The sequence below is a fragment of the Sphaerodactylus townsendi genome, linkage group LG06, assembly GCF_021028975.2.
Source record: "Sphaerodactylus townsendi isolate TG3544 linkage group LG06, MPM_Stown_v2.3, whole genome shotgun sequence".
NCBI lineage: Eukaryota > Metazoa > Chordata > Lepidosauria > Squamata > Sphaerodactylidae > Sphaerodactylus > Sphaerodactylus townsendi.
The window spans coordinates 34,500,734-34,520,957 of NC_059430.1; the positions used below are offsets into that span (position 1 = coordinate 34,500,734).

The window sequence follows — 20,224 nt, forward strand, 5'->3', positions numbered from 1 at the left end:
CAGATAAATCTGAATACTGTTGATAGCTGGGTATAGCCTATGCTTATAACCTCCTGGTCTGAGCTGATCCCCAGTTGGCTATTCATCTTGAACAATGCATACATTTACAAGTGGTTCTAATCCAAAAACTCTTGAGCACTCATGAACTAAAAGTTTCTATGAACAGGTCTGCAGTTTCAAATTACTTCTGACAATCAAAATAAAAGACAGCAGGTTAAAATTTCTTTCAACCCTTCTGCTAAATTACTATAATTTGTATTATTTTTCTATCACATTAACAGTTAGAATACATGAAATCTGGCAGAATTTGAAAGGAGACATCTTGGAAATTTGTAACTGTTGTTACTTAAACCCATAAATTAAAGCTGTTGGACCACAATGCATGTTTTTTTTTAACAGGGAAATGCTGGTTATTAATACATAAAATGGGTCATGAAACTGCAAATTGTTCTGAATAACATTCCCTGTATTACTGTGAACGTTTTTGGAACAGAAGAATAAAATGGAAGGACACCAAATCAAACAATGGCAGAAAATTGTTTAAAATGTCCTGCATCATCTATTCTGCATTTGCTGTTTTAAAGTTCAATCCTAGACCAACACTTTTTGTAAAAACTTGGTGTCAGGCCAATCTTCCTTGCTATTGGTGATTGTAACATCACAGTCATACTTCCTAGATCAAAACTGTATCCTCCTAGATCAGAATCTCTAGTAGACATTCCTATTAATATTCATTGCACATACCTGCAGAGGGGTATGGGGGCGATTTTGCGTGCACCCCCCATGTGGCACCCAGGGACATGTGACACCACATGTCCCTGTGGGTGGTACGCCCCTGCTGATAATCCCTACCTTCTGCCTCCCCAAAAGAAGACACAGATAAAGATGCAGAAATGCCACATGGCTTATTTACTTCAAAGCATATCTTGCAGTTGCTGAAAACTTCCAGTTTAGTCCAGGGGCAGCCAAAAGATTCCTGCAGAAGGTAAACATTATCTCTGGAGACTCCCTGTAGCAGGTGGAAGGTCAAACAGCCTGGAACAGCCCATTGAAATATGGCTTGGGTCTTACCCCAAAGGAGGAGGAGCTAGGAGAGAATTTTAAACATTTGGAGGGGGAATGGCAGGCTGGGGAGGGTGAAGGGCAACATTGTCCTGAAGGCCAGTTCCAAAAGGAGCTTGAGACAGTTTGGTGGGAACCTAGGGAAGCCTTAGTCCCATGTAGTCTTTTAGACGGCCTATCTAGAGGCAAACATGGAAGCTAGGTCTTGTTCTCAGTCAGAAGGCAGCCAGAGACAAGGAAGAGTAGGAACCAGGGTGGAGGAATAGTCCCTCCTCTCCACTGCTGAGGCATTGGCAGAAGATACACTGGAAAAGGAGAAGTTGGAATAGCGAACCCCTCATATACCCTAACCCCCGATCGGTGGAATCTGTTGTTTTGTTTGGTGTTTCCGCAACAATCCCTCCTTCCTTGTTTGTGTTTTAATGTGGTGCCTTCTCTTTTGCAAATGCATTTTAGTTCTGCTTTTTAATTGGTCTTGGAATGTCGTTTATTATCCTGTTTTAATTGATGACCTTGCTTGGGCAATAACTCAGAATGTAAATGTTGTAAATAGAATGTTAAAAATAACATCAGAGAAGAAACAATTACTTATGCTCCCAGTGAACTGATGTGATCCAAATGTGATACATAAATGCAGTGATATGCATTCAATATGTTTGCAGTTTCCTATCCAGAAGTGCGTAGAAAGATCTCACTGAAAAATTAATAAATGTAGCACGAAGGGTCTTGGAGCCTAAGCAGAAGAGCTGTGATCTCTACTTCAAAGGAACTGTGTGGGACTGATGGAGAAACAGCAGTTGTTCAGAGTATGTTTAACTTTCTCCTTCTGTTCCCATTTGCCAGACCTATACCACTTCTGAAAAGATACTCACAGCTTGGAATGGTGTGGGGACAAGTGATTACAACTTATTTTCAGACAACTGAGGTCTGTCCCCCTAAAGGAAATGGAGGGTGCTTTGGGAAAATGCTTTGGAGGGTAGACTTGATGACATTTTACTCCTGTGAAGTCCCTTCCCTCTCCACATCTCACCATCCTGAGCCTCCACACCCAAATCTACAGAAATGTCCCTACCTGCTATCAGCAACCCTACTTGGAGCAAGCAACAGCTTTGGAGGTGCATCTGAGACTGTGTAAAAAGGTGCCTTTTCCCTATCCTGGTTAGAAGCCCACACACTTGTTTTGCAGTTTTAAAAACTCAGCTGTAGAAGATCTAATCAGGAATCACACATCACATCCAAATTCAGGCCTTACATTATCTCCAAACTGAACGTCTAATAAAATACTTGGACACTGATTTTGGCTAGAAAAAAAGGGGTGTTGATAAGAAAGCCTGCACAGAGATCTCCAGTTGGAAGGTCACTCCCTTCATTTTCTTGCTCTGTTTAATATTTGTCTCAGACCCACATTCCCCTTTCTCTGCAGGCTGGTAGTAGAATCTGGATTTAAACCCCTGGATCTGCAGTAATCTTGTTTCATCAGCATTGAAAAATAGGTTTAACTGTTGATATTAATTTTTAAGTGGCAACGATTTTTATTGCTGTACAACCCAATGGATTTTTTTTCTTGCAAAAATAAAGGCAGTGTATAAGATCGCAAGTAACTCATAGCTTAGTTAGGCCTACCAGTTTAACCAGTTTAGCCATTGGCATTTTACCTAACTATTACCTGCCCACCCATTGAAATGAACGGACTAGAAATCAGAATAGAATGAAATTTCTCTTTCCAACTTGACAGTATTAAAAACAATATTTCATCCTTCTCCCTTCTGCTGCATACCTTTCAGTATGCTTGGCAGCACGACCATATAAGAGCAGCTCTGCATCTGCAAATACGATTAACTTGGAAAAATTTTCCCCACACCATGTTGTTATAAAACTCATTTTTGGCCCTGTTTCTTGGTATTTTTTTCATGTTACAGGACATTTTTTTCCATTTTCTTTTCCCTACATAATGACAGTTTTAAATTCAGCTATTTTGGCCATGTCTAAGTAGCTTTCTTGTGTCTAAATAAAATGTCAGCCTAAAGTGAATCTTGAACCAAGACCATAAGCTTCTGTGGTTAATTATACTGCTAGGTGGAACTACTGAGACATATAGAGCTACATTAGCTAAAGGTCCTGTTCTCCGTCATTGGATTTTATCCAGGGGGTGGTGATAATTTTGCCTGTGTTGAAAGCTCCCTTCGTCTTTGAGGCAGTCTTGTGTAGCTGTCTCGCCCCTTGGTTTGCATCTTCATCTTTCTGGCTGCCACATGTGCCTTGGAATATCTGTATTATACAGTATGAAAAAAATGATCCATCTAAATTCAGTACGAGAGGGGTGGCAGTATATATATCCTGATCTTGTTGGAAGCTATACAGGGTCAGTACTTGGATGGGAGACCACCAAGGAAGTCTCTGCAGAGGAAGAGAATGGCAAACAATCTTTGCTTCTCACTTGCCTTGCAAGCCCCTTGTTGAGGTTAACTTGAGTTGTTAGCAACTTGCTGGCACTTATGTATTGTCTGCTAAGACCAGCAGTGTGACAGTATTATTCCAAGGTTTCCAACAAAGCCATTGTCATCATTCCTTGCTAGACAGAGCTGACACATTTCCACTTTTGTGAGTTCAGAAATGTTTACCTACACCTTCATGGAATAAAACACCTTCCTTAAATTACTTTTCTTTTCTCATGAATTACCCCTTTTCTCATGAAAGCATCTTGCTGTGCTCATTGTGATGGTCATTAAGAGGGGTGTTTGAAGAGCATTTAAGCAGCAATAACAAAAACAAAGCTAAAAAAATACAGGCATTTGCTTCAATCTCTGGCATTTCCAGATAAGTTATCAGTGATCCAGTGCGCGGAAAGATGGTTCTCTGAGGACTAAACTACATGAGACAGATCTGAAACCTACCTTTGAGGCATATTCCGCTGGTCCTCATCTTGCATAAATCCTTTTGTACATCTGAGTGGGCCAATGCTAGGGCTATTGTCATTGCCTTTTTCAATTCTCTGAAAGCTTCAGACTGTTAAAAGTCCCCAATCCAATTCCCTATCCTTTTATAATAAATAGACACAATGTCCCTCTGCATAGTTTTCAGTGGGGTTCCGTGGAAGTACAACCACATTGTTGTCTGATTGAGGTACAACCTGGGCTGATTCTGTCAACTGCTTAGCCCAGAGCAACCAAACATGAGCAGAAAGTGCAACCTGGGGAGGAGGAGGAGGAGGAGTTTGGATTTATATCCCCCCTTTCTCTCCTGTAGGAGACTCAAAGGGGCTTACAATCTCCTTGCCCTTCCCCTGTCACAACAAACATCCTGTGAGGTAGGTGGGGCTGAGAGAGCTCCAAAAAGCTGTGACTAGCCCAAGGTCACCCAGCTGACATGTGTGGGCGTGCACAGGCTAATATGAATTCCCCAGATAAGCCTCCACAGCTCAGGAGCTGGGAATCAAACCCAGTTCCTCCAGTTTAGAATGCACCTGCTCTTAACCAACTATGCCACTGCTGCATGTCAGGAAACCACCTGACATGCAAAGTTCAGATGTCCTATCAGGAACTGGAGTTCCCTAAGTGTGCACTTCTTCTGCCCCAGGACCCTTGTGATTAATGTCCTGAATGCTCTGAGTGTATCCTCAGGCAGCCGTGAAGTGCCAGCCACTGACTCCAGCTGGATCCCCAGGTAGACCAGCTGGGTGGCCAGAACCTCTGTTTCCTTGTGGCTAATGGCACTCCCAACTCTGCATGAAACAATAAACAGAAGTAGTATAGTGGGAAACAACAGACCACAAAAAGAAACACAATACCACACACATAAATAGAGGAAAATACGCATAATAAATATATATATCAAGATGCAAAATTAAATATTATCGTTTCTGCATCAGTGGACTGTACAATATAAGGTGAAGAATAAAGAATAAAAAAATCATCAAATGTGCACAATTAGATCATGCCTTTCTCATTTTTTTTATATCACACAGTAGAATTCTTTCTACCGGGAATTATTATGGTATTGTATATCTATGATGGTAGCAACACTAATAGACGTGCCCCATGCGTTTGATAGCCCTGCTGCGACTTTCCAGAGGTTCCAGCCTTTGATTTACACTCAGAACTGTTAAGGTATGTTTAGCATATAGAAATAAGACATATATTAAGCTTTCTATTGGTAAACACGTAGCTCCATTTGTTTTGTTTTTTTGACTCTTTAGAAAGCTTGCCTAGATCCAGAGAAACACTTTAGTGGCTATGTTCTTGGAGCTGACAGCATAGATATGCCATACGGAGCTACACAAATTGGTACAAAGAAGGAGCGTTTTCTCCCCATAAATCACACAGTACTTTGCTGAGGAACACGGGAGTATGTTTCCCAATGAAACAAGCACTATTATCCAGAATACCTGTCTCTTGAACTGTGTGCTGAACCTTGTGAACCAATTGTGATATTTGATTATTCTCTTATATTGATGTACCATTTGTTGCATTTCTGAATTTTTCATTCTGGAGAAAGCACTTGTACAGACAGTTATTATTTTGCACTTTTGCAGGTTGGTACACGCACAAGGACCAGTCCAGATGAGCAAAACTGATGACAGAGCATAGGGGGAGAGACAGTCTAGATTGGGTGTGACAATAGAACCCTGTGGCACTTCTACCCTCCCACTCCCAAACTAAATATCACCCTAGTAATTCTGCTTCTCCAGTGGAAAGTGTCCAATTTAACAAGAATGAAACTGCTAAAAAGCTGCTCGCCTAAATAGAACTCCATATTCTAACTAAAGTGTAATAATGGAGTGGTCAACTGATAGATCAACAGGGATGTCCCATTTCCAACTTAAACAGTGCAACTAAAGCCTTCTCAGTTTATAATGCAGGCCTGACGCTGACTTGAACTAAGTCAAGGGTTGGGGGTTGAGAAGGATTCCACCACAAACTCTGTGGCCACTAGCTGGCCACTTTGCAGTAATAGCCAGTGCTACCATATCACCATATCAGATCAGATCACCCCTGTGCTATGCCGTCTGCACTGGCTCCCAGTGGAGTTCCGGATCGTTTTCAAGGTGCTAGTACTGATCTTTAAGGCCTTACGCGGCATGGGGCCCGCATACCTACAGGACCGCATCACCCCCTACATCCCTCATAGACCACTGCGCTCGGCGGTGGCAGAACTGCTGGTGACCCCTGGCCCCGCGACGATGCAGCTGGCCTCAACCCGGGCCAGGGCCTTTACGGCTCTAGCCCCTGCCTGGTGGAATGCTCTACCTCCAACTATCCGGGCCCTGCGGGACCTTGGTGAGTTCTGCAGGGCCTGCAAGACAGAGCTATTCCACCGGGCTTTTGGAGGGGCTGGCAGCCATTTTACTGCTCCCCATTGAAGCTGCAATTGCACCTGAGGCTGCCTATGTCCATCTTCTTTCCATCTCGGTTGGGCCTCTTTCTCTGATACCATCACAGGCCCTCCCGCTCCCTCCCTTTCATTTTTGGCCTATAGATCGGGCGCCAATTTTAATTAATGATTTTGCTTAATGGCTCAACAACTTTTGTTGTTCAATTTTTATTTACGGTATGAAATTGCTGCTTAAATTTTAATCTGTTAATAGATTAAGTTTTATGTAATCGCTGTTTGAATAAAAGCCATGTTGTGAGCTGCCTCAAGCCCTTTGGGGATGAGGCGGCTTATAAATCGAATAATAAATAAATTAAATAAATAAATATGGTAAGTGGGGAATTATTCCTTGACTCAGAAGTATAGTCCACACCAGAAAATACTTTGGGACTATAAATGCCAACGTCAGTGCTGAAGGTGAGAAAACTGCTGAAATTCATAGTTCAGGCCCCTTCCGCACATGCAGAATAATGCACTTTCAATCCCAATGCACTTTGCTGCTGGATTGTACTGTGCGGACTAGCAAAATCCACTTGCAAACAATTGGGAAAGTGGATTGAAAGTGCCTTATTCTGCATGTGCGGAAGCAGCCTCAGTCCCAGGGAATATGGATTTCTGTGACATATGCTATGCTTTCTTTTGTGTTTCCTAAGCCTTTTTTAAAAAATCTAATATTACAAAAAAAGGAATATCTTCCCATCACATCCCCACTTTTATCATACTGTATTATATCTGACTCCTTTAGCTGACTTTTTCTATACTAGAAAACCTCAGTTGCTTTAGCCGTTCCTTGTAGCGCATTTTGTCCTACATTGTTTTTACATGCAACATTTCAAAGCAGGATTTCTCCACTTTCTTTCACATATGTGCAAATCAAGGGTTTTTTTCTGAAACTGTCTTAAGTGGACATTGAGGTCCATTTTGGGAAAGATAATTACAGAGATATTCCACCCCCCATGATGTTTTGACACATTATAAAACAAAAATCCCAAGAGTATAATAAACAAGTTCACCACCTATGGTTTAAAATAAAAGAAACATAATAATCTGCAAAAGATCACCTTTAACTAAGGACCACCTGAAAAGTAAGTAATCCACTGAAGTGGTTTCTATTCATTCTGCAGGGTATATAAAGATAACTTTTTCAGTGAAAAAACATTGATATCCCAGGGAAGCGTCTCTCAAATAAGAGTGGAGATCGATGCCCTTTTATGCACGCATCCAGCATCTGAGAATGTGTATCTCATCCTATGCATTGATACTAATTTTCTCTCTTTTTTCCCAAGGTTTCTTATTTTCTGTTTCAAAATCAGTGCAAAAAGCAGAAGACGACATGCTATTAAGTACATTCAACCTTGGAAAAGTAATCCAGAACGGTGGTAACGCTGAAAAATCACGACCGGCATCTTCGCCTGAACATTATAAAATTGAGGACAACCGTTTTCTGAATGAAGAGGAAGATGGAGCCCCAAAGTTCTCAGTGAGTTTCCTCTTTTTAGTGATCGCATTTAAATAATCGAACACAATAGTAGTGTGATCCTCAACAGTTCCAGTCTTCTAAATCCATTCAAGGCAGTGGGTTTAGAATAATGGAACTCTGTTTAGGATTGCAGTATGAAGGATTATTTCAGGCATGCCGCTTGTCTAGGACTGAAGAGTTTACTCTTCCACCATTTATATATATGTGCAATCCTAAAGAGAATTATGCCCATTGACTTTAATGGATTTAGAAGGGTATAACTCTGCTTAATACAGTACACATTAGTTCAATCTTTGTTATGTTTCAATGTGTCTTAGTAGAACAAAACCGAAAAGCCACTCTCTGTTCTGTTAACAAATACTCTTAATGCTGTGGTACTGGAAAATGCTATCAAGGTTTTCATGACAAAAGAAGAACAGAGGTGGCTTACCATTGCCTGCCTCCATGCCTTTCTTGGTGATCTCCCATTCAATTACTTATCAGAGCTAACACTGCTTTGCTTACAAGCTCTGACAAACTCAGACTGAGCTGGACTATTTAATGCTCTAATTTAGGACATCTTAAACCCAACTGTTTAGGGTACAGTTCGGATCCATTAATATTAGTGGGATATGGACTAGGATTACATGAACAATGTAATGATCATAAAACATTTAACGCGTGGTCATGCTTTGTGCCAGAGCCCCATAGCGCAGAGAGGTAAGCTCCAGTACTGCAGTCAAAACTCTTCTCATGACCTGAGTTCAATCCTGACAGAAGGCGGTTTTAGATAGCTGGCATAAGGTTGACTCTGTCTTCCATTCTTCTGAGGCTGGTGAAATGTGTATGCAGCTGACTGGGGTAAAGTGCAGACCACCGGGGAAGGCAGTGGCAAACCAGCCTGTAAAGACATAGTCTGCCTAATAAATGCTGTGATGTGATGTCACCCAATGAGTCAGTAATGACCCGGTGCTTGCACAGGAGACTACCTTTACCTTTAGTGGCTAAAATACATGATACAAATTTGTGTATCATGGACCTATGCTGAAGGCAGGTTTCCAGATATTGGTAACTGCTGGAATACAACTGGGATATAACTGGGATACAACCTAGTGCTTCTTTAGCTTCTCTGATTTTCTGTCCAGAAGCCACCTCTGAAAAAGCATGAAAAACTGCAATCAGAAAGACCCTGTTCGACTGGGGGGGAAGGGGGTTGTGTGGAAGCCTTCGAAACACTTCCACATACTTGGATGCTGTCACTGACATCTCCTCATCAAATTCCAAGTTCACTTTTTCTTCACAATGCAGAACATGGGCTCTAAGCACCGCGACCTTGCCCATGGCCGTCCGCTGAATCTGCCTCTCAGGCAGATTCCTTATTTTTCACTGGAGGAACTGGCAGCGTTTCCAGCTGAAGCTGAAGTTCAAAGTATTGAGTCGATACAGGAACGGAGAGAGACAGGAGATGAAGAAAGTTCAGCTAAATTACCCATTGGAAGAAGAGATTTTGACAGTAAGTATAATGTTCAGATTATTTCAGACAATAACAGGCCAATTCAGAACAGGCGGCAGCTGAGGAAGGCTCCACTACCGTGCTGCCTTAGCCACTAAAAAACTCCCATAGGGGACAATGGGCATTCACCATAATTTTTGTGGCGTGCGTCTGAGGCCAGGGAGAGTGGCGTGCCTTGGCTGGAAGTCGGCTCCACCATCAGGAACACCTCCAGCCCACCCGCCCTCTCTGCTGATGGAGCTGACTATGGGGCAGGAGTGCTAACGTGGTGTCCGTTACTGCAGTCAGGTGCCCTGGAGCACCACAGCATTCACCTGCCAGTGTTTTTGCCCCTCCGTCAGAGTAAGGGCCCTGGAGAGGGCAAATTTGCCAGCACTGACCGGTGCTACATCCAAGAGTCGATTCCCTTCCCTCCGGATTTGGCCATAACTCCCCTAGATGGTTTCAGTGCATTCCTAAAATAATTGCTGAAGAACCATTAACACCTTGGGGAGGGGAGGGAGTGAGGTGGGCCAGGTCTAAACAAGCATTTATTAGATAAATGTATCCAAATATGTGAAGTAGGGAAAACAAAGTTGGTAGAAGATGATGATGCAGAGTTGGATTTATATTCCCCCTTTCTCTCCTGCAAGGAGATTCAAAGGGGCTTACAAACTCCTTTCCCTTCCCCCCTCACAACAAACACCCTGTGAGGTAGGTGAGACTGAGAGAGCTCAGAAGAACTGTGACTAGCCCGAGGTCACCCAGCTGGCGTGTGTGGGAGTGTACAGGCTAATCTGAACTCCCCAGATAAGCCTCCACAGCTCAGGCGGCAGAGCGGGGAATCAAACTCGGTTCTTCCAGATTAGAGTACACCTGCTCTTAACCACTACATTATGTATTATGTAAAAATACATAACACACGCATAGTGATGAAAGTGCGTTCAAACATCAGTTTATCACAAATATTGTATGCCAGAGAAGTATTTCACTGACAAATCAAAACTTCTGGGGATTTTTTTTCAGTGCTCAGATGTATGCTGGGAAGAGTCTATCGGCCATGTTGGCAAGTCTGAAGCCCTACTGCAAGACGTTTGGAAGAGGAAAAAAAAACATTTTTGTGAAAATTAAATGATGCTGTAGTTTAAATGTTTACTGTGTATCTGTATTTCAGGTGGGGTGATGTCTAAATATTTGAACGTCAGGACAATACATGATCAAATAACTGTACTTATTATACTGCATTATTAAAACGGATAATTCTGCAAACAGTGTTGGTCTGGTTCTCCAAATACTGTACTTAACACTAACCATGCTTAATATTTTTTAATCACAGCAAGATGATAATTCAGCTGATGTTCACTTCATTCTCAGGATTTCAGGGTCATCAATGGCTGCCATAAGCAACACACTAGGAAAACATTTACAATTCAAAGAAACGAGTTAGCTTCGCTTGACCGACGATCAGTTTGTTTTTTGCAGATACTTTGTTACATTTTCCTGCTCCTTTTATTTTGCTGTCCAAACTGTTCTGGCATTTCACCGCAGCCTTTGGTCTCTTTCGATGTACGTGTTGAAGTGATTCATTTTCATTAGCGCATATGACATTCTCACTAGTCCTATCCACCTGCTTCCTCTTTGAGCTCTCATTTCTTGGCTGGCAGCTGGATTTTCCTATTTCTTTACTTCTGCTTCCATTCTGATGAACATTTCCAGAACTAGTTCCAAGCGCAGCACTTGCAAGATGAGAACGCAGGCATTCTGCGGGTTAAGAGAATAACATTTCAGCAGCACTCCCAAGAAATGAACACACACACAGAATTCAAAGGATAGGAAAAACTAAATGTTAAATAACTAAATGATATAAAGCACCACACAGCTATTTTAAAGTGAAACAAATTAAATTAAAATTTAGCCATACTTTGTATTTGAAAAGAATTGTTATTCTTTTGACTGTTGTGGGTTTTCCAGGCTGTGTGGAAGTGGTCTTGTGGTTTAGTGACTAATGTTTCACCTGTACCTTCTGAGATACATGTTACTGTGATATGCCTCTGAAGATGCTAGCCACAGATGCAAGTGAAACATTAGGAGCTAAAACCTTCAGACCACGGCTCGGATAACCCACAACAGCTGGTTGATTCTGGCCATGAAGGCCTTTGAGAATATACTATTCTTCTTTTGTTTGGTACGGTGGTAAACAGCGGGCCTTAAAAGTCTATGGAATTAATAATATTCTAAAAAATGTTTAGAGCGCAGGTTTCACAAGGGGATAGTTCCCTCAAGTTATTTTGTTTTATATGTCAGAGGTACCCATTTTATTTTGGCACTGCAAATGTGCAAAGGGTAACTCTGATGACCACTGATTGAATAGCAGTTGTTCTGGAAAGGGGAGGGTGCTTTTCTTGGCGCTATCATGGTGACTGTGAGACTTGGCCACTAGACGGCCATTACAAACACATGTGCAGCAATGATATTCTTGCCGAAGGTAGCACAGATGCAAAACAGCAGTACATATTGCTAATAAAGCAATGATATTTTCCACAACAGTAGTGCCTAAACCAGGGGTAGGGAACCTGCGGACCTCCAGATGTTCAGGAACTACAATTCTCATCAGCCTCTGTCAGCATGGCCAATTGGCCATGCTGGTAGGGGCTGATGGGAATTGTAGTTCCTGAACATCTGGAGAGCCGCAGGTTCCCTACCCCTGGCCTAAACCATTTTAACACGTGAATGTCTGAGATGAAATTAAGCTCTTAGAAGTAATCAGTTTGATGCTACTCCATTCAGCTCATTAAATAGATGCATTTTCAAAGGGGGGAAAGGAGGAATGGAAAGAAGAGATTTTAAGTAGCTTGTTGTGGATTTTTACCTGCACTTGATGCATCCAAAGGGCACAGAACTGTCCTTTCTTTTGGTGCTGGATGTATGCATGTTGGGATCTGACTTGTGCTGAATGGACCATCCTTCTTTTCAGATGTTTGGTCATCTTTGTAAGTGCAAGCAAACTGAGATCGAATTAAAGGCTGCTTTAGCTAAGAGAAAGAACAATTATGATCAACTATGAGCACAGCAAAGGGTTTTTTGAATTCTTTTGCTGGGAAAGTAGACTACATAGCAAGTAACTGTTGTGTAACTAGCTCTATTCATTTTTCACAAATGCAGAATTAAAGGTAATTTCAAAAACTCACAGAACTGATTTTTTTTTCTAAACACCTCCCAATGTCATCAGAGAGGTTCAGCTTCTCAAAGCCCCTCATGCAAATATATCATACATTGAGTGGCCTAAGAGAACGAACATTATTGTCTGCCCCAAATTACATTTCAGATTAAAAGTGCAATCTTAAACACAATCACACCCTTCTAGCTTTAGCAGATTTTTGAAATTTTTATTTGAAACGTTTCTATTCTGCCTTCCAACCCAACTCCAAATTCCCAAAGCAGTGAACATTGTAATGTAATATTTCAAACATTAAAAGCAGCATTTAAAATATGAAATATATATAAATGTCAAACACAATTAAACAAAAACATATAAACAGGTAGAGCTGATAAGAGTTTGTGAGGGACTGCCAAAAAACAAACAAGTCTTGACCCGAAGGCAGGAGACAATCATAGAGGGATACAAATGAATCTCCCTGGGGAGGAGATGGGTGTAACTCACAAGAAGACAAAAGAGGGAGAGGTTTTGGATTTGCTTAGTATACAGAATGGGTCCTATCCATATTAGCTCTTATCACTAGAATTCTTTTTCAAATCATGGTATCAGTAAGAATCCCCTGCAACACAGCAGAATCTGATCAAGCCAAATGACTATCACATTATGCTAAGGGGAGGCTGCTTACACTTGTACAGGGCAAAGAAATGACAAGTACCGTATATACTTGTGTATAAGTTGACACGAGTATAAGTTGAGGCACCTAGTTTTACTGCAAAAAACTGGGGAAACTTATTGACTCGTGTATAAGTCAAGGGTGGGAAATGAAGTAGCCAGAGAAATGTAGTTCCCAGCAGGCTGTTTCAGACTGGAAGGGAACACAAGCAGCCGGCCTCTTCTCAAGCCTGTTCTGTTTGTTAAAATAAGTGTGGGGGAGGGGGGTCGCGGGGGAGGCATCGCGGGGAGGGGCAAAAAATCACTGACTCACGTATAAGTTGAGGGGGGCATTTTTCAGCCTAAAAAAAGGGCTGAAAAACTCGACTTATGCGCGAGTATATACGGTAATAACTTTTTAAATCCCACACTTGGGGGGTGGGGGGTAGCTTGCATTATGCCTCCTTCCAAAGATCTAAAGCTGGAAGCTGAAACAAATATATGATTATTGGTTTCCCCGGAGAAATACTTGAAACACACAAATCTGTAAAACTGTCCAATTTGAAATGTGATACTAATATTGGTTCTGCCCAAACATTATTGGGCAGGTATATCAGGTACAATACTAAAAACGGTAGATTTCTAAGAATTTGCAGAAGCACATAAAATCTACTAGCTGGTCAAGAAACCAACATTTGCAAATGTAAAACTGACAGCATCAAAGTGCATAGCTGTAAAAACTGATTGGCCAAACTGGGACAGGACTGTCAAAAGAATCCAAACTCACATTCCTGGTGTTGCCTGGCTGTTCCAGACTGACTTGAGTTTAAACCTGCACTTAAGTTTTTAGATTAAACAGTGTTGAAGCTGTGGTAGCAACACCTCCACCCCCCCTCCCTCCCATAAACACATAATCCGTGTGGTACTGTCGTGGGACTATGATGCAAAGTCTGCAACAGCTACACTGAGAGAAGCAATTCCAGAAGTAAATAAGCAAACAAATAAATGACAGCAAAATGATAGAAGCAATCTCAAGACAAGACCCTTCACCTATGGAGCTTGTGTCCCACAAAATCAATGCATCCTACCAGGCATTCAATAAACTATGTTTTACTGCCTGCCAGGGCCTGAAAAAAAGAGGAGGTTGCGAATTATCTGGCAATGTAACATGCATCTTCAGCTATCTCTCCCAATGCCACTAAGACCCTCCCAGTGAGCAGCTGTGGGTATAAAACCCTCTTTCTGACTTGAGCAAGGCAAAAGAGGTATTAGCATCTTTCAGTGGCTGCTGTACACAACCAGTGATTTTCTGTCCCCAATTGATGAGAGGAGCCTTGTTTATTTCATATCCACACATGCTAGTGTTTGTAAGGGATCAAGAAAGGCCCAGGTCTGATATGATGTGTACAAAGGCTGCCAACCTCCAGGGTGGACCTGGAGATCTTCCAGAATTACAAATGATCTCCGCACTACAGAGATCAGTTCCCATAGAAAAAATGGCTACTTTGAAGGGTGGACTGTATATAGGGTTGCCCACTTCCAACTGTTACTGTAGGAGGAAGGAGATGGTGCCTTTTCTTGCTGAGAAAACTCCCTTAGGCCAAAGGTTCCCTGGGAAGTACCCTGATAACCTGCTGCCACAACTCAGGACTTCCTTAGAACTTCCAGATTGACGTGCTGAGAAGGTACTCTGCCAGTGCAGTACTACACAAATAACAAAATAACTTATAACCAGCAGTAGCATCTGTGCAGACCAGTACAAGGGGAAGAGCTTCAGGGAAGTATCCCAGATAAATAGACTGTACTGAGGCAAAAAAAATTATTAAAAGGTTTATTGTGAGAGAGTGGAAAACACAATCCTTCCTGGCTCTATCCTTAAAATCTCCAAGTATTTCCCAACCCAGAACTGGCAACCCTAACTGTACACCATTAGTCGCTGCTGAGGTCCCTTCCTCCCCCAGACACTGTCACCCCCAAGTGTTATTCCAACGTCTAGGAATTTCCCAAGCCAGAGCTGGCAATCTTAAACATGTACACAGAATGTACAGCATGTAGAGAGTCACCACATATTTTACATCTTATCAGAATCATCTTAAATCTTTTTCAGACCTCCAGTTTCAGTGCCGTATAAATCTCTGAGCAATGCTACACCATAAGTTGGACTGCTACAGCAGGAAACTCCCGCTGAGAAGTCCAAGACACTTCTGCCTTTCCTCACAGGAAAGGCGCTTCAACCCCCTTATCATCATAAAACATCCTATCATCTGTTTTGTTTTTGAAGTATTAGAACACCAGGGGAGGTGTACCAATTCGTTTTATTGTTTTTTCTAGAAGTGTGTTTTTCTGTTCAGACACTAAATATGAATCAATATAGATACATAATAAACTCAGCTATAATTTAAACACTGCAGGGAGGTGATGCAGTTAATGTACCTTAAGTTTTCTTCGATCTATTGCTTTTTGAATCCGTTCTCTTAACACTTTTGGAGAAGATCCACTGGATTGTGCTGGAGACCTGCATTAGAATTTAAGTGAAGCGTTAGAAATGATGATGAGAACTGTAAATGTTAAAAAATTGCTGGAATGAGGTTTTCAGACTGTGCATATGTAAATTTAACATTTCTGATTTTAAATGCTCAAATTCATTGTTTTATAACAGAGGGTGGGTAGGTAATATGCAGATGAACATAGGTTTGCCTACATCTGTGATTGTGACTTTGGACCAAGTGAGCATTAGTAAGTTGGAGTACAGACATTTATATTTTTTGTTAGATATATTCTGTCGGGGTGACTGTAATGACCATTATTGGTTCAGGCCGAAGTCTGCTAAATGTTCCAAGGAAGTTCTGATTTTCTTTTCAAAGTACTAGCATCAGCAAGATTTCTCCAAGGTTACCAAAGATGTTGACAGTTTTAGCACTTATTATCTAACTGCCCCTTGCTATTCACTTACAGCAGGTGATTCTGTTTCCACCATCCTCTTGCCCAAAAGTCATTCCAATAAGGAACAGGATAAAGCCATTCTGTGCATCCGTCCTCTAATCTACAGACGCAACCCAACCAAAGCTTGCAGGGCATAACGAACCCATTTTGTTTCTACAAGGAGACAATCTCTGCAAAGGAAACAGTTGTCTATGAGGCCTTCAAAAAAACCCCACATCCTTGCATTGGTCTCTGTGCTGACTTGATTTTAAACATTTAGCACTTACTTGTATAACATCAGGGTAGAGGGGAACCCACATTTATCGTCAAACAACAATTCAGCTTTGTTAGTGGCAGGAAGATGGGTAGCTGCTTCATCCAAAAGAACCAATAAGAACTTCACGGTATCTCTGCCACAGTAAACAGTATCATGGTTTATAGCATGTAATTTGGGCTGAAATTAAAGATGAATTGTGTTGTTAGTTTTCTATGAGTCAGCATACAGTTTAGACCACCTAGACTGCAGTCCTAAAGATGCTTTCCTGGGAGTAAGCCCCACTGAATGACATAGGACATTTCTGAATAAACTAGCTTTGGCTTGTTCCACATGTCCAGTCACTTTAAATCCAGTGGCAGACAATGCAAAATGTATCTATTACAAAAAAAGTTGAGCAAAATGCAAAACACTTCCTAATTCTAGGTCAGTGATGGTGAACCTTTTCAAGACCGAGTGCCCAAATGGCAACCCAAAACCCACTTATTTATTGCAAAGTGTCAACACGGCAATTTAACCTGAATACTGAGGTTTTAGTTCAGAAAAAATGGTTGGCTCCAAGGCGTGTGTTACTCGGGAGTAAGCTTGGTGGTAGTCGGTGGCTTTGCTTTGAAGCAACCGTGCAACTCTTCCAATGAGTGAATCACAACCCTAGGAGGGTTTACTCAGAAGCAAGCCCCATTGCCAGCAACCGAGCTTGCTCCCAGGTAAAGGATCACGCTTTAGTTCTCTGCATGGAAATCAGTGGGGTTTAACAGCGCTTAACAGGGTTACCTACACTGCTTCCCCAAAGCTAGGTCTTAGGTTTAATGCTAATAATCAAGCCCAGTGGCCCAGGCCAGCCTAGATGTGTGTGGGGGTGGTGGGGGCGACTCTGTTAGCGTGTGCCCACAAAGAGGGCTCTGAGTGCCACCTCTGGCACCCGTGCCATAGGTTCGCCATCACTGTTCTAGGTAATCTGGAGCTTGTTTAAGATAAATGCTTCTATGTACACAGCATAGGTTACCAAACTCAGAGGAAGGTCATCAAACGCAACTCCTTAAGGGCAGACCAATTTGCATGTTGCACAATGGATCCATAAGCATTTGAACCACAGTATACCCCATGTTAAAGAGAAGGAACCACAATGTAATCCACCCCTGATCTGGGGGTAGAGAAGATTCTAGCAAGTGAGTCAAGTATGCACTAAAAATGAAAAGTCAATAATCTCCTAGGCCCCTTCTGCACATGCACTTTCAATCCACTTTCACAATTGCTTCCAAGTGGATTTTGCTATACTGCAAAGTGTATTGAAAGTGGATTGAAAGTACATTATTCTGCATGTGCGGAAGGGCCCTAGAGTGAATAGACAAGGTGACCAAGAAGTACTAGCATAACGGTTGGTATATGAGAGAAATCGAGCCCTTCGGGGATGAGGCGGCCTATAAATTTAATAAATAAATAAAATAAAATATTATCCCTAATGTCAGCCTTTATTTAAACAGCAGCAAAATTGGCGTTCAGTAAGAAGAGAAACCAACACATCAAGGTAGAAACTGCCTGGAAGATTTTTGTGTAGCAATTCAAGGAGACAAAAGAATTCAAGGCACTGTAGTATAATACACAATTATCAGAACAATAAACATTAGGAAGATAGGGAGAAATTAAGCTTTTTTATCCATAATTCTTCAGAAATATTTTCCAAGTTAAACATTCTTGGAAAGCCACATGATAGGAAGTCTCAAAAACTGCAAATACTTTCTCTCAGCAAACTGGATGGTACCATGCTACATGAAACAATACTGTACTGCTGTATTATTGTCTACTTTAAGAAAATTTCCTATCGTTTTCAGCAAGCAAATTAGAAGAACAAAGGGAGGCCCCTTACCCGGACTGGACTGATTCCAGTGGAGCTGGCTGCCACAACATCATGCTGAAAATTGAGAATATTTTTAATCTTCAATTCTAAATCGCATATAACTTCCTCCACTGCTCGACAGAAGGAATCCCTGCTGTTGCGGCCTTTTATCAAATGCATCTTGATTGTTGATAGAATTTTGCCCCCTGCAAGTCTAAAAGCAGACCTAGGGTCACCTCCATATTCATCTTGGCACTATCTTAATATACTTAATAGTTTTGAAAACAGAGAGGCTTCACAGTTAATCAAAACTGTCCAGAAAACAGCTTTGATCTATGAAGATGCACAGCATCAGGCAATGAAATCCTGCCCTTTGACGCAGAGATTTGGTTTTAAAAACTGGGAAATTACTCAACTCAAGAAGCGAGGACAATAGACTCATCCTTCACTAATGCGCTGCTTTAAATAGCAAAAGGAAATAGCCTGGCTGCAAAAGAAGTTTTAATTACACTATCATCTTTCAGATCACATTATCCGATTTTGCTCATTAAGCTACAAGTGGGAATAAAGTTCTGGAAGAAGTGAAATCATCCGACACTTCTTCAGGAACATTTGTTTCATGTTGATTTTAGCAGCACATAAGCTATCACAAGTGTTTTGACCAAAAGAATAAAGTAGCGGGTATGGATAGAACATGGACAAACAGATTAAAAAAGAAGAAGTCTGAAACATTCACACAGCACTTGAAGTAAAGGACAGATTCTCCAGCTCAGTAAAAAGTTATCTCCACACATACTATTTATGTACAATATATAGATATACAAACAGGAAAACCAGAAGGACTTGTGGGAGGATCATATTTTCCCCTCAACTTTTCCCTTTCTCTACCATTAAAACCCCTAAAGCCTTTCTGCTTCTGGTGCTGCCTTCTCACCCATCAATCTTTATCTGACCCTCACCTTTAGCTTTCCTGCCTTTCCTATCCCTGGCAGCCTTTTCCCACAAAAAATCTGGCTGAGTTTTCCAAATGCTAGCACCAGGCCTAGGGCCAATTGCATAGTGCAGACCCACAAAGACCTCTTGGAGGGCACCTCACTTTCCCTTGTATTCCCCTTGCTACACTCTTCCCTCCCTTTTCTTGCTTCCTTCCCCCTTCCCCACATCAGCCAACCTACCCTTTAATCGGCTAAATTTGTTAGTTATTTACTTCATTTCTACTCTTCGTTTCTGCATACCGAAGAAACAAAGTGGCTCACATCATTTTCCTAACCTCCATTCAATCATCACAATAGTCACAGCTTCTCAGCCTAACCCTGTGAGTTATGTCAAGCTGAGAGACTGTGACTGGCCCAAAGTCGCCTTTTAAGCTGCCACAGCGGAGTGCAGATTTGCATCAGAATGTCCCAGATCCTACCTAGTCTGAGCTCTATTCACTACACCGCGCAGGCTTTCATGTAGTAGCTGTTGTTGAATAGCAGTGAGCCTGGCCTTGCATTGATTTCTACAGGGGCTTGGCAATACAGGCCTGGAAAAGACCTGCCCCTTCCCCCTGCCTTTTAGTGACAGAAATTATGGTCTGAAACCTGGAACTACTTCTGTGGTCACACTTATTGAACCCACAGGTGCTGCTTCTATTATTTTGGGGGAAAGACCCTCCCCCCCCCCAATTTGTCTTTAATTTCACTCATTCCAAAATCAATAAACAAATAAGTTCATTGTTTTTCCAAGAAACAAATACACAAATTCATAGGGGCTTTTTTTTTTTGCAGCATTCTGCAACGTTTCCCAATAAACTTTTTAATGTTATACATTTGGAATAAATGGAATACTTTTAAGAAAGGATTTCTCTTAGTAAGAAAATATTTCATGGGAGTGTTTTTTTTTCAGCATTGCCCAAAATCCTTGGGAAGGGGCAGGAAAAAAATCTCTTCCCCAGAATTTTTTTAGGCCTTCACATCTCTAGTCCCAACTTCTGCTGATTCAACAGTTCTTCACAAACA

At 41.6% G+C, this 20,224-nt stretch overlaps 2 protein-coding genes across 6 annotated transcripts in view; one reads left to right on the forward strand and one right to left on the reverse strand.

Moving 5' to 3' along the window:
- The first annotated feature begins 7,610 nt into the window (after window positions 1-7,610).
- Window positions 7,611-10,524, forward strand: PMCH (pro-melanin concentrating hormone). Its single transcript, XM_048501354.1, has 3 exons — window positions 7,611-7,912; window positions 9,200-9,404; window positions 10,410-10,524. The coding sequence occupies exons 1-3, from the start codon at window positions 7,634-7,636 to the stop codon at window positions 10,457-10,459; spliced, it is 534 nt and encodes a 177-aa protein (XP_048357311.1). The 5' UTR covers window positions 7,611-7,633; the 3' UTR covers window positions 10,460-10,524.
- A 172-nt stretch (window positions 10,525-10,696) lies between these two features.
- The window catches only part of LOC125435211 (PARP1 binding protein), a 40,952-nt gene continuing 31,424 nt past the window's right edge, over window positions 10,697-20,224 (reverse strand). For 2 of the 5 annotated variants that reach the window (XM_048501350.1, XM_048501349.1), the window contains exons 7-11: window positions 18,255-18,438; window positions 16,401-16,567; window positions 15,625-15,706; window positions 12,253-12,415; window positions 10,697-11,144 (exon numbers count right to left, since the gene is read on the reverse strand). In XM_048501350.1, the coding sequence (XP_048357307.1) occupies window positions 10,807-11,144; window positions 12,253-12,415; window positions 15,625-15,706; window positions 16,401-16,567; window positions 18,255-18,438 (934 nt within the window). In that variant the 3' untranslated portion in view covers window positions 10,697-10,806. Of the gene's footprint in view, window positions 11,145-12,252; window positions 12,416-15,624; window positions 15,707-16,400; window positions 16,568-18,254; window positions 18,439-20,224 lie in introns of those variants that run through there. The other 3 variants (XM_048501351.1, XM_048501352.1, XM_048501353.1) reach the window with 3 other exon arrangements.

Bases quoted from the DNA above. Each gene is read 5' to 3' on its own strand.
- PMCH (XM_048501354.1), top strand. From the start codon at position 7,634: ATGCCCTTTTATGCACGCATCCAGCATCTGAGAATGTGTATCTCATCC. The intron at 7,913-9,199 runs GTGAGTTTCCTC...TTCACAATGCAG, and splicing joins ATGGAGCCCCAAAGTTCTCA to AACATGGGCTCTAAGCACCG. The intron at 9,405-10,409 runs GTAAGTATAATG...ATTTTTTTTCAG, and splicing joins TGGAAGAAGAGATTTTGACA to TGCTCAGATGTATGCTGGGA.